Source organism: Zosterops lateralis (assembly GCF_965231275.1).
Source record: "Zosterops lateralis genome assembly, chromosome: 6".
NCBI lineage: Eukaryota > Metazoa > Chordata > Aves > Passeriformes > Zosteropidae > Zosterops > Zosterops lateralis.
The window spans coordinates 26694291-26706601 of NC_139761.1; the positions used below are offsets into that span (position 1 = coordinate 26694291).

A 12311-nucleotide genomic window follows, 5' to 3' on the forward strand; every position below is an offset into this window, starting at 1 on the left:
AAAAATAAGGTACACAGTAATACTAATGACAGCCAACTCTGAGCAAGGGGAAGGACAATACTTTCCAATCCTGCACACTGTTAGCTTGCAAAATTTGTCAGAAGTTGAGTGACAAACACCTCACTGGGTTTCTAAGGAGGACTAGGTGCTTATCTAAGCAAACAGAACAGCCATAGTGTGTCAGAAAATATAGGCAAAACAGATTTAGAATTACTAATTTTAAATATATACACCTTACAGATATTCATGTAAAAATATGTTGTCAAGGTTTTGGGGCAGAATTCAAGTTATACTGAGATAAAACTTTCATTTGAGAGGGATTAACATAAAATTTGTAAGCAGTGATTCTTGCAATACCATATGGTATTATTATGTAATGGTCATCCCTGGAAGGAGGAGCACACTAATCATATCAAGTACTGTAATTCTAAATGTAACCCTTGGGGCATTATTCTTAATCTTAGTCTGGTTTTGCATTAACAGTTTGAAGTTAAACTCTGCTTTATTTTGTAAATCTCATCTATCCCCTGCTAAATCTGTACATCTCTCACATCACTCCTAATTAAATCCAATCACAATCAGTTCTGCACTCTTAGGAAGTAACCAAAACTACCTATGGGACCAATGCCATGGTACATCATTTGTGCCTCAGTATCCAAATGAATGTTTGAGTCAACTAGTTTGCAGAGCATTTGCATCCATCCACATAACCCGGGGCTGTAGAAGTCCCCTTGGGCACTGATCACAACTCATTATATATTCAGAAAACTAAAAGATAGCCCAAAAGCATGTCTTTAATTATGTGTTGCCTTGCTATCTTAAGTCTATGTCAGACCTTGATGTTTCTTTGTTGATCTTTCTAAGTGAGCTTCCTGGTTCTTTTTAATGAATTAGCTATGGAAAATCATTGAGATAATTAGAGTAATACATGGAAACACATCATTAGCTCACGCAATTACCCCATTTACCAACTTAATTACGCTGTATTATATTCTTTACTTACAGTGCAGGTTGAACCATGCCTTTTTAAATCAGTAATGTATGTTTTAAAGATCCGTGTATATTTCAGCCTACAGGCATGACAGAAATTATTCTAGGATTAGCTACTATTAAGCTAAGTCGGAAGGGACCCTAAATATCATTTAGTTTATATCTATATATAGTTTTATATAGTTATATATAGTTTTAGATATTTATATACCCTAAATATCACTGCCTTTGTAAAAAGCCTCCAGCTTTCCTCTAAGACCCATTTAGGTACCAGAAGGCTGCTGTAAGGCCTCCACTGAGTCAATATGTAACAACTCATTTCATTTAAATGAAATAAATGAAAAAACATTTACTGATGTTACTGGACAGAGTTTAAGTCTGTCCTAAGACTAAACAGAGTTCTTGATTATTTTTTTAAATTGCTGTATAGTCAGCCACCTAATGAATTTCAGGTAATAGCACATTGATATCAAAACAATTCATGTTCTAGATTGTTTGTAAATACAAAGATTGAAGATGCAATTCAAGTACTTTCACATGAGTCAACATCACCATTACAAGAGTGACAAGGCAGAGAGCATACTACTTATTAGTTCCATTGTATCTGAAAATGGTCTGAATACAAAGTAATCTTGGATTATGCAGTTTCATAGTTCAGCTAATGCTTCATGCACACCATTAAATTTTTCTTCAAAAATAAAACCATTTCCATGTTCTTACCCAAAATATCCAATCCAAGGGTTTTTGCCAGATCTCTTACGCCATCAGCTCCAAAAATATGTGTCTCGTGCTTACATTTGGGACATTGGAAAACACTCATATTTTGAACCAGTCCTAAAACCTGTCAAAGGAAAGGAAAGGATGTTCAAACCAAGCACTGCTATTTCCATTATTCATCTCTGATAATATAGAATAAATCATCTACTAAGAACCAACACAGAGTGGTTATTAAAATAGGAATCAGACTCATTAATATCATCAGCTGTTATTGTCATTTCAGTGGCACCATCATCTGAGCATTATTTCCATTTTCTCACATTTACACCTCTTAAAGACTAACAGCCTTACTCATAACAAAAAGTACTTCTTGCACAAGCCTAACTTGCCAAGAACTCCCCCTGCCAGAATTCAGGTGGTCTCCAGTTATTAGAGAAGAACCATATCCACTATGCTAATGAAGCATGTCTAGGAGAAAACAGCAATGTTCAATGCAACCAACAAGATATTCAAATAGAAGTGAATGTACAACTTCTGGTACTCAAAATAAAAAAAAAAAAAAAGTATATTATTTACAATATGATAATAAGTTTCCTTAGCTATAAGCTGAAATTTATCAAAAGGTGGTCATCTGTTTTTTCTACACACCCATAAAGTACATTTGCTTCATCTCCCTTTACTGATGTAAAAGTCTCAGATGGTTTAAAGCAAGGAACATTTTAAGAAATAATAATGTTTAAAAAAAAATTAGCTACTTTCAATTTAACAACCTAGTAACTAAGACGTCCTTCAGCCAATACAAAAGCAAATGCTGAGATAGATCTCCAATGCTAGACCAGTTTTAGAGCCCTTACACGCTGTGCTTTTTTATTTCCATTTAAACAAACCTTACTAAAAGCAAATGACATTTCAGCATTACACAATAATTTTTCAGTGTTGGTCCTCTTTGTCAGCTAATAAATAGTGCACATTTAATAATATATAATTTATTCTTCTGGAATATGAAGATGCCACTTAAAAATACTACATGTAACAGTGTATTTGCAAACAAACAACTTTACTGCTAAGTGTATTATTACTATGCATATTTCTGCACATATATTTACAAAAGGGAGCTCCTTATGACCTTCAGAGCTTTTAAATCTACAAAGTAATAGGTCTTGCTAATGAAGTCAGTAATAGCCTTCATTTCCCTGCTCAAATAATAGACTTGTAATAGCTTCAAAGCAGCTGTTACTGTCTACACAAACTATTCCATAAGTGTGTGTGAATTCTATTCTAGTCCTTGTGAGCTTGGCACATTTGGCTCAGGAACGACATGAAAACTTGTACATGAGCTAACCTATGGCAGCAGCACGGAGCTGCATTCCATTTAGTCTGATTGTTATTGTAAATGGTGAAGAAGCATCTGGCAAGAAGTAACAGGAAATGAAGAACTCTTCCATTAAGAGTTATCTGCACACAGTTTCTGAATGTTTACATATTTCTGGTGCTCAGCTAACCTTTTGGTTACACAATAAATCGTGTTTAAATCCAAATATACAACTTTCTAAGTTAAAGAAGTTACAGTGATGAAATGGAAGCTCTCTGTATTTACATTAGGAGACAATTCCTGAGAAACCCACTTGAATTATTCGCTGTACTTTAAGGACAGATGGTGCTGAGGTCTGACTTCAGTCTGATGGGGGCTGAAGTGACCAGGTTTACAGTTCCTCTGACATCAATTTCCTGTGTGACCAGTCAGTCACTTTACATTGAAGTGCTTCAAGTAAACATGTACAATATTTCTGTCTTCCTACCTTTCATCTTATAATGAGCAATTTCTGCCTGTAATATCTGCTCCCAACATGAAGGCATAATCCCAGCTGGTTACTCTGGATGCTTCAGAAATACCAGTAAGTACATAGCAAAATAAGCCATTTTAGTACAACTCAGAAGGAAATACATAGCTGAGTTTATCTAAGCAGTCTTTTGAAACCTCCAAAATCCACAGCATGGTCTTCCAACTCAAGGAAACTTCCAGAAAAGTTGCAGATTTAATTAAAACCTTGTCTTTTCTTTCAGGGATATGATTGATAAGATAAACTATAATGAACTGGACTCAGCCTCAGCAGGTGAAATAGGCACGTTTTTTCCTAAATACTCAAATTATTCACTTTCAGTCACCTTTGCAAATACAAGAAAACATTGGCCAAACTCACACAACAGACAAGAATCTTGAAGCTTGCGACAGGAGTCAGCAACACTTTGTAAATTCCTTCTTCACTGTAGTGAAGTGTAGGTGTGCTATGTCCTAAGACTGAAAATACGAATTTTCCCCTCTAATCCTGGTTTTCCAAATTCTCAAATCCAAATTTTCATTAGTTACTTTCAGCCATTCTACTTCAATTGAAGAAAATAATTGTACATCAGTTGAGCAAACCCAAACATAAAATCAAAACAAAATGTTCTGTATGTTATTCTTGTTTTCCTTCTAGCAGCAAATTAAAAATGTTACAATACTTTCATTTTGATGCAAAAATGCTTAAAGACCAGTTATTAATAAGGAATTTTTTTAATTAGGAAAACACTAGCTATGAAAGAAACTTCTTTTCTTAAGGAAGACTAAAAGTGACCTTCACCCAGGTAAGTGAGAAAACATCTTTTTTTCCTTACAGTTTATGATAAGGAAGCATTTCAAATCATATTCTTTTATCAACTGCCCATTTTGAAATAAAAATGAATCTCTACATAAACATAATTCTACAGTATTGCATTCAGTTAATTAGCAACTTGTAGCACCCAGAGATAATATCAAGTCAAGGATGTTAGCCTGTTTAGTATTTTCTCCTAGTTGTAAATATTTTTAAATTTCTCATTTCTCAAAAAAATAAGCTAAGATATAAGCTATAAACCTCATGAAAAACAGTGATTAGACAGCCTTCTACTTGTCATGATAGTTACAGAGCCTCTCAAATGGCAAAGTAACTAGATATGTGCATAATTCCACAAAAATTTGAGTTTACTTCTTAAAAAATAGCAATAAATGATTTTTTTCTGTATTTCACGAAATTTTAAGCCCCAACACAGACAGTGCTGAAGAGGACATGTTATGAGGATTCACAGTATAACTGAAAGGCATGCATTACTTCGTAAGATATTCCATTCAGCAATCTGATCCATTCAACATGATTAAACAAACAGATTTAAAAGAAATCATTTATTATTATGGCCTCAGCCTGAGAAAATTCTCTCCTTTCTGTTTAACCAAGTTCCTCATACAGCTAGAAGATGAATACTAAGCCTTTTAACAAGAACTTATTAAATTCAAGTGATTTCTGAATGTTCACCTATTGCTGCATATGGATTTTTTTTAACATTTTGGAAAAAGAAAAATGTACTGGTATTTTTCATGTGGAGACTTACAGGTACATGGACTTTTCTAAACATTTCAGCTCCTTTGTGAGCATCCAATAAAGCCACGTCTTGTGGAGTGGAGACAATCACGGCTCCTGGGGAAAGAAAACATGAAATCCCATTAAAATGTGCATTATTAATTATTCTGCTAAATATTTTAAATATTTCATACCTGCTACTAAAATTAAAGTAGTCACACATTTATATGCTTTTAAGGAAGAAAATTATACCAGAAAATTTGTATTATACAATGAGCAAAATAACTGAGATACGGTACGAAGTGATAGAAATATTTTAGATACTTTCACTATAACATTTTCTATATAGAAATCATTTATACTTCCTAAATGAGAAAAATTATCTAGTATCATACAACTATCCACATGCTGACAGATTGCAGAGGTGGTACTCTGGGAATATCTAAAGAGTAACAGTCCGATACCATAGTTATGTTTGAAAGCTTTTAATTTAACAGTAAGCCTTGCTCTAAAAATCAGAAGGCAGATCTAATCAGACTGTGTTCTGAACCTGCTACTTTCTTGAGCCATGTCATACCAGACACCAGTGCACTTGTATGAATGATATCACAGAGGAAGAGGCCAACTGATGTACATTTGTACTAAGTTTGAATAAAGTGTTGCTCACTATTCAGACATGGCTCCAGGTTACATGATAATTAGTACTCCTGAGAGTTATTAAGCACACAAAACAGTCAGAGCTCCTTGTCAAAGTTAGATACTAAAGTAAAGTAAGCCTACAGGTTCCTATCCCATACTGTTATTACTTCTTGATTAATTCAGCATGAAAAACCAATACAGACATCAGAATAGTCCACATCACTTCACAAAGAGAATCTTTTTCCAAAAGCTCAGGGGTTTCAAATCCTATTTCCTCAAAACTTGCACCACAAAACTGCTCACCCTTGTCACCATTTTATAAAAATGTAACATACAAGGGAGCATTACTGGTCAATTGATTAGCTTTGGTTTCACACTGACTATCTAGCGTCAAAAGTCTCTATTACAAAAAGATTTCTGTAGAGAGACATTATGCCAACCACGCACGAGAAATTTATGCTGAACTTCACACCAATAGCAATTACAACAGAGAATTCCAGATGCTTAGGACAGTTTCCTAGTGGCCCTGCAGTTCCCAATCCTCAGCGTACATGGCACAGAAAGAGGTGGGTAGATTTCCAGAGGCACACAGCCCCTGGCAGGGCTGGCAGGGAGCAGAGCAGCAGGAGCCCTGGCATGCTGAGCACTCCTGGCTCTGGCAGCACTGGGACAGGGAGCCCATGCTCCTACTGCCGGCTGGGATGGTGCCTGCTGCCAGCCAGCCCTTTCCAAACACCACCTGACAGCGTGTCTGAATGTTTTCAGCCAGCATCCTTAACCGCTAATTTGTGAAAGAGAAATACAATCTGGCACCTCGCTCCTGAGAAGTTGCCAATCTCTGCCTTACACAGTATTATACACAAGTCCAAAAACTGAACGGCACATGTAATGTACCAAGTAAATGCAATTTTCCTATTTGCTAGAACCCTGGCATCCAAATAATAAATAAATAATTTGCTGGTATTCCCAAAGCAGCCTGTCTTCAATGGCATCACAAAGAAAAATGTGTAAGCCAGATTTCATTTACACTGAAATCACCTTAGCTCCTTATTTCACCAAACACAGGGTTACTTTACAAGCAGCATTGAAATGTTGGGTCAATGCCACAAAATGAATGCATCATTGCCTAAAAGCACAGCCCACAAATAAATAATTAAAACCCAGTGTCTTTGAGATTTTTGCATATTTGTAAAACAGAAATCTTTCAATACTTGAAAAAAATGCTTACTACTGCTTTCTTTCCAAGCAAAACTGGAATTATGTGCCTTGTGTGTATACACACTTTTATTCACACTCTCCTCTGAAGGTGTTGGCTCAGCATTCCCTAGATCTTCACACAGAACCTAACATGCAGTCAGCAAGACTGAAGTCTACATTTTCTGGTTCATTATAATTGTTTTAAGAATCTAACAATTGGCATGGCATGAAGGACAGACTATGCACAACAAAAACACCCACCAGAACCACAAGCAGTTTAATAAAGAGATATTTCTTATTAACATTCTCATCCAAAGGGAAAAAAACCCAGAAATGCCAAAAAGACCCAATGGCACATTACAGGGTTTGGGCTGCCATAAGCATCAACTGTCTGTAGAAAAAAACCCCCAAACCTCTGGCTCCTGAAATACATGAGTTAAAATTATGCTTGTGAACAATTTTCATGGCTTCTTCCATAGAGTGAAAGCCAACATGCTCAAGAATCTGCTGTTGAGGGTGTAATAGTTATTTCTCTCCTGTTTTCCTTATTACTCTGAGCTAGTTACAGGCAAAATTTATTCACAGCCAACTTGAATAAAACAAGTATCTCTCTCTTTGCTACATCTGCTAGTCAAACAAACCCAACCTGAAGTTCAAGAATTCAAATTATTTGCAGCACTATTTCCTTCACTAGCAACCAAATATGGCAAATGAGACTTTTCACAGTGCTCCCCTCCCTGAATAAGTTTGCATATATTTAATTCAGAAAATGATTGAAATAGTAGGCAAGAAAGAATGCAGCCTACACTTGCCTTGCTATCTTGTCTCTACACAGTTAACAGGAATATCAAACAGTAAAGAAGTTATTTTGATCAATAAAGTAACAATGGAATTCTTGCACACAGTATGTCTCTTGAAGTAATACGTGCAATGTTTACACGAGTGTCTGAATGAGACAAACTGAGGCTGACAAATTGAATGGAGAAGCTGCAGAAACTATAATTCTAACACATTGCATGCTGTAACATACTAAAAATTCTGTGTTTGTAGTTGTGTGCAGAGAAATAGTTTCTGTGTCTTGAGCATACTAAGGATATCCAAGTAGAACACATTTATGTTTCACTGACTTACTCATGCATTCCTTTTTTTTTTTATAATTTCATTGTATTTCCTTTGACAAAAAGCTGATGCATGTTCACCGAATCACACAGAATCTGTGCATGGCTTAGGTTGGAAGGCACCACTGCAGGTCACCCAGGCCAATCTCCCTGCTCCAGCAGAGTCTCTTAGAATATATTACTAAGCATTCTGACCAGATGACTTTTGAGTACCTTCAGTGATGGAGACTCCACAACCTCTATGGGCATCCTGTTCCAGTTTTTAATCACCTGCACATTAAAGAAGTTCCTACTTTTGTTCAGGTGGAATTTCCTGTACATCAGTTTCTGCCCACTGCCTCTCTTCTTACTGCTCAGTACCAGCAAGAAAATCCCAGATCCTTTTTGACACCCCCCCTTCAGATACCTATATACATTGTTAAGAACTCCTCTCAGGCTTCTCTTCTCTTTAAACAGCTCCCAGTACCTCATAAGTGACATGCTGCCATCCCCTATTCTTCTTTGCCCTTTGCTGGTCTACCTACAGGAACTCCATGATTCTTTTGTACCGAGGGATCCAGCACTGGACTCAGCACTCCAGGCAAGACTGTATTAGTAAAAAACATGTTAACTGTATTTTTAATCGTTAGGACACATTATATATAGAGACAGAACTAACAATACCCTGTAACACTGATGTTTGCCTTTCTATTTCAACCCCAGGTTCTTAATCCTCAGTAGAAGAGATGTGCCTACACAGCAGATTGGTACCCTTCTGATGGACTGGTGCTCAGGAAATTACAAGCACTGAAACAGTCTATAATTTCTGTGTTCACAAAATACTTCCTATATTCACTGCAGATTAAGGCTTGGATGCTTGGAGTTACAAAGCAATGTGAAATCTCACTAAACCTTAGCCATAGTTAATTTGTACCCAAGCTAAAAACACGGAGCTCTAAAAAGCAGCTGATCAGCAGCAGTGTAGAAGGGCTACCTTAGGATGAAAAGGATGCCCCTAAAACATTCTTTTTCCCCTCCACTGTCTTCACAGACAGATGTCAGAATCAGGCGACATGTCTCTCATCAAAGACAGACGATTAAGGATCCCAGCACACACAAGTATTAGACCATGTCTTATATCAGCCTCTTAGCAAACAGTGCCACCTCAAAAGCTGTGCAGTATAACTGAATAGGGAGACTGACACGTGGCGTTCCGGAGGATAAAGACACAGAATAATCACACCTACTGACTGACAGGCACTGAACACTCTCGGCAAGGAACCACATTCAGGCCTCAGTATGGCTGTAGATGGCCTCATCTGATCACACCACACATGCATTCTTGTAGCTTTTGCTACTTTTTCCACTGCATTAAATTCAAACTTCTAGGTAGCATCTTCCAGTCACAAATAGCCTGGTTAACCTGACTCTTCTCTACCATGGATCTCTTCAGAGTCCCTCTGACCTTCTGTTAAATTTGTCCCTTCATAGATAAAATCTACCTGCAATTACAGATACATCTTTGCACTTGAAGATGCAGAAAAACATCTTGCAAGAACGAAGACTTCTGTCTCTGCTGTAATTTCAATTGGCAATGATTAGAGATCTAACATTAGAAAATAGTTAATCTTCTTGGATTAACCTTACAAAGAAGTTCCTTTAGCTTTTGTGTGTGGCATCTCATTACAAACAGCAACTTAAAAGAATCACAAGTGTGACTTTGCATTACAGAACCCTCACTTCAACCTCATAATACAGCTGAGAACTCTCCCAAAGGCTGGATCCCGGCTGCATCGCACCTCCAGCCTGCTTGCTACCTTCTTCCTGGAGGAGTCACTGAACAACTGCTCAGACAGGAGATGTTTCCAACAGCCACATATCCTCCTCTGCCCAAGAACTAACAGGCAGTAAGAGATCAGGACACCACCAAAGTGCCCACATGAAAAGAGAATAGAAATCTTACAGCAATATTCCTCATGCTCAGTGGAGCTTGTCATTGAAACAAGTGAGCAGAGGAGTATCACATCCTGATAAAGCTGTCACCTAAAGCTAAACTACCCTCACCTAAACTGATCAGTAAGTATTAGAACATCCATTTCACATGGGGAGAGATGTGGAATGACAACTCTCGCAGTGGTAAAATGCTTGGGTTTGGTTATGGCAAACTGAACACGTGTCACACTAATGCAATTTACAATTGGAGTATTTAGTGAAGAGAAAACACTGAGAACATTCACAACATCTGTGAACAAGCACTATCTGCAAAGTAGAGGCCTAAAACAAAAAGCTAACCCCTCACACACTGCCACTTTGCACTCTTTCTTGGCTGTCTGAATTAGCATTTTTTCTGCCTAACTCCATTCCATCTCTTGCTTTCAAGGGCATTTGCCAATCATGTCTGGATTATTATGAGAATTGTACTAGGCAAGAGCAAAGTCCAAATAGTCTTTCTGACAAATGAGTATTACTTTTTATAAATGAGAAGTCCTAATATAAAGAGGAGAACTAGGTAAAAGAGTAATTCTACTGCAGAAAAAAGACAAGAGCGAGATGACTTCAAAATCAGCTCCCCAAACCATTTTGTTGTTTACTTTTCCCCCCTGGAGGTGGGGATGGTAAGGAGCAGATCTGAACGTTTACCTTTTTTCAGAAGAAATAGCTAGAGGAGAAAATGCAGTACCATTATTCATGAATTTCTCACCTTTAGCAATCATCAGCTGAACACTAGGCCAGTTTGTCCTTCCTATTCAGAATAATTGCTCTAAAAACCAACAAGGCAATTGCAGTTAATCTAGTACTTAGCACAAACTTAACCACTGCTGCCAGACCTCAGAGAGCCCAGTTTGCAAAGCCTCTATTCTTCACATTTTTTTTCCTGAATACCTGGAAACTATTTTTCAGAAACAATAAAATTTAAAGAACTTGCACTGAATACACTATCAATTCAGCTTCAACAGGTAGGTGTGTTAAATCAAACTCCATGAGCCAAGAATGAAATTTAAATTTATATTGAAAGTGTGAGGTATTAATGTATAAATTCATACTATATTTTGGTTTCTAAATTAAGTTCACAGAATCTGAGTCCGACAATTCATAATGAAGCACCAGGAGTGTCCAAAACTAAGATAACCCTGACAATAATTCGCATTTGTCAATTACATTTATTTTGACAACAGAAGCAGACTATTTCAACACGCAAATTATAACTGGATGAATGCAATGAACTGTTTTAAAATCCCCACTGGTGCAACGCAGGGTCTTTTTCTGGTTTTCAATCTATCCTAAACCAAACTTGCTTTTCCTTTCCTGAAGCTATCTAAAACATCAAAACACAGCATGAAATGAAGAATAAACCTCCATCAAAATCTGATATTAAAAATATTTGCCATTCAGAATTAGAACCAGTAAAATTTACTATTACTCAAATGGCTCCCATAAAACAGCTTCAAAAAATTACTGCATAAACTAATTATGTAATGTCACCAGAGAAGAAAGCAAGCTCCAAAACTGAGGAAAACATTGTACATTACTGTTAAACCAAAAAAAAAGATCAGATGCCTCGTGTCTGTGCTGTGCACCAAAGTAAAAGATGTGCAATAAAGGGTAAACAAACACTCACACAAAGAGCAATGACAGAATACAGATACACTTCTTAAACTGTGTGCTACACACAATTTGTACTGTAGCACTGGGCTTTGTTTGATCATTTCTCTTCAGAAAAGACAAGAGAACAGCACCATACCTATTCAGCTTTCAATTTCAGAGAGCTTAAAAAGTCACCCTTATACAAGTCACAATTCTTTTCCATGCTAAATCATGCAGAGTCTTATAAAACATCAATAGTATTTTTTTGGAAGCTGATTTGAAATTCTCCATTTACTTTGTTTAATGTTAATTTCTGAAGAGACAGAACTCCCTGTTCATCACCTGGAACTCCTGTTCTTGTACATTATTATATATTGAGCCAAGATCTGGTTCTGTTCAGTCCCATGCACTGCTATAAAATAGTTGTGACAAGGCTACTATCCTGGTCTGTGTGCCACAAATTTGAGTAAATAATTTAGTTTGCAAGTTTGGTGTGCCACATGACAAAAGAATTTAAAAATGCCAAATGTCTTCAATTTGGTGGCATCCCTTTACCTTTTCCTATTCAACATACATTGAACAGAAATAACATTTTTAATGTTTAGCCAGCAGAGACAAAAATAAGCTTTTTCGTTTTATTTAAAATAATCTATCAAAGCACTGCTGCCAAAAGAAATCCTATTAATTAAAATTCTTTGAAAATTCATATTTG

General features: G+C 36.7%; 1 protein-coding gene across 3 annotated transcripts in view; it reads right to left on the reverse strand.

Moving 5' to 3' along the window:
* Positions 1-12311, reverse strand: part of NUBPL (NUBP iron-sulfur cluster assembly factor, mitochondrial) — a gene marked incomplete at its 5' end in the record, with an annotated part of 71234 nt that overhangs the window by 11575 nt on the left and 47348 nt on the right. For all 3 annotated transcript variants that reach the window (XM_083864151.1, XM_083864150.1, XM_083864149.1), the window contains 2 exons: positions 1711-1831; positions 5113-5198. In XM_083864151.1, coding sequence (XP_083720277.1) covers positions 1711-1831; positions 5113-5198 — 207 coding nt within the window. The remainder of the gene's footprint in view (positions 1-1710; positions 1832-5112; positions 5199-12311) is intronic.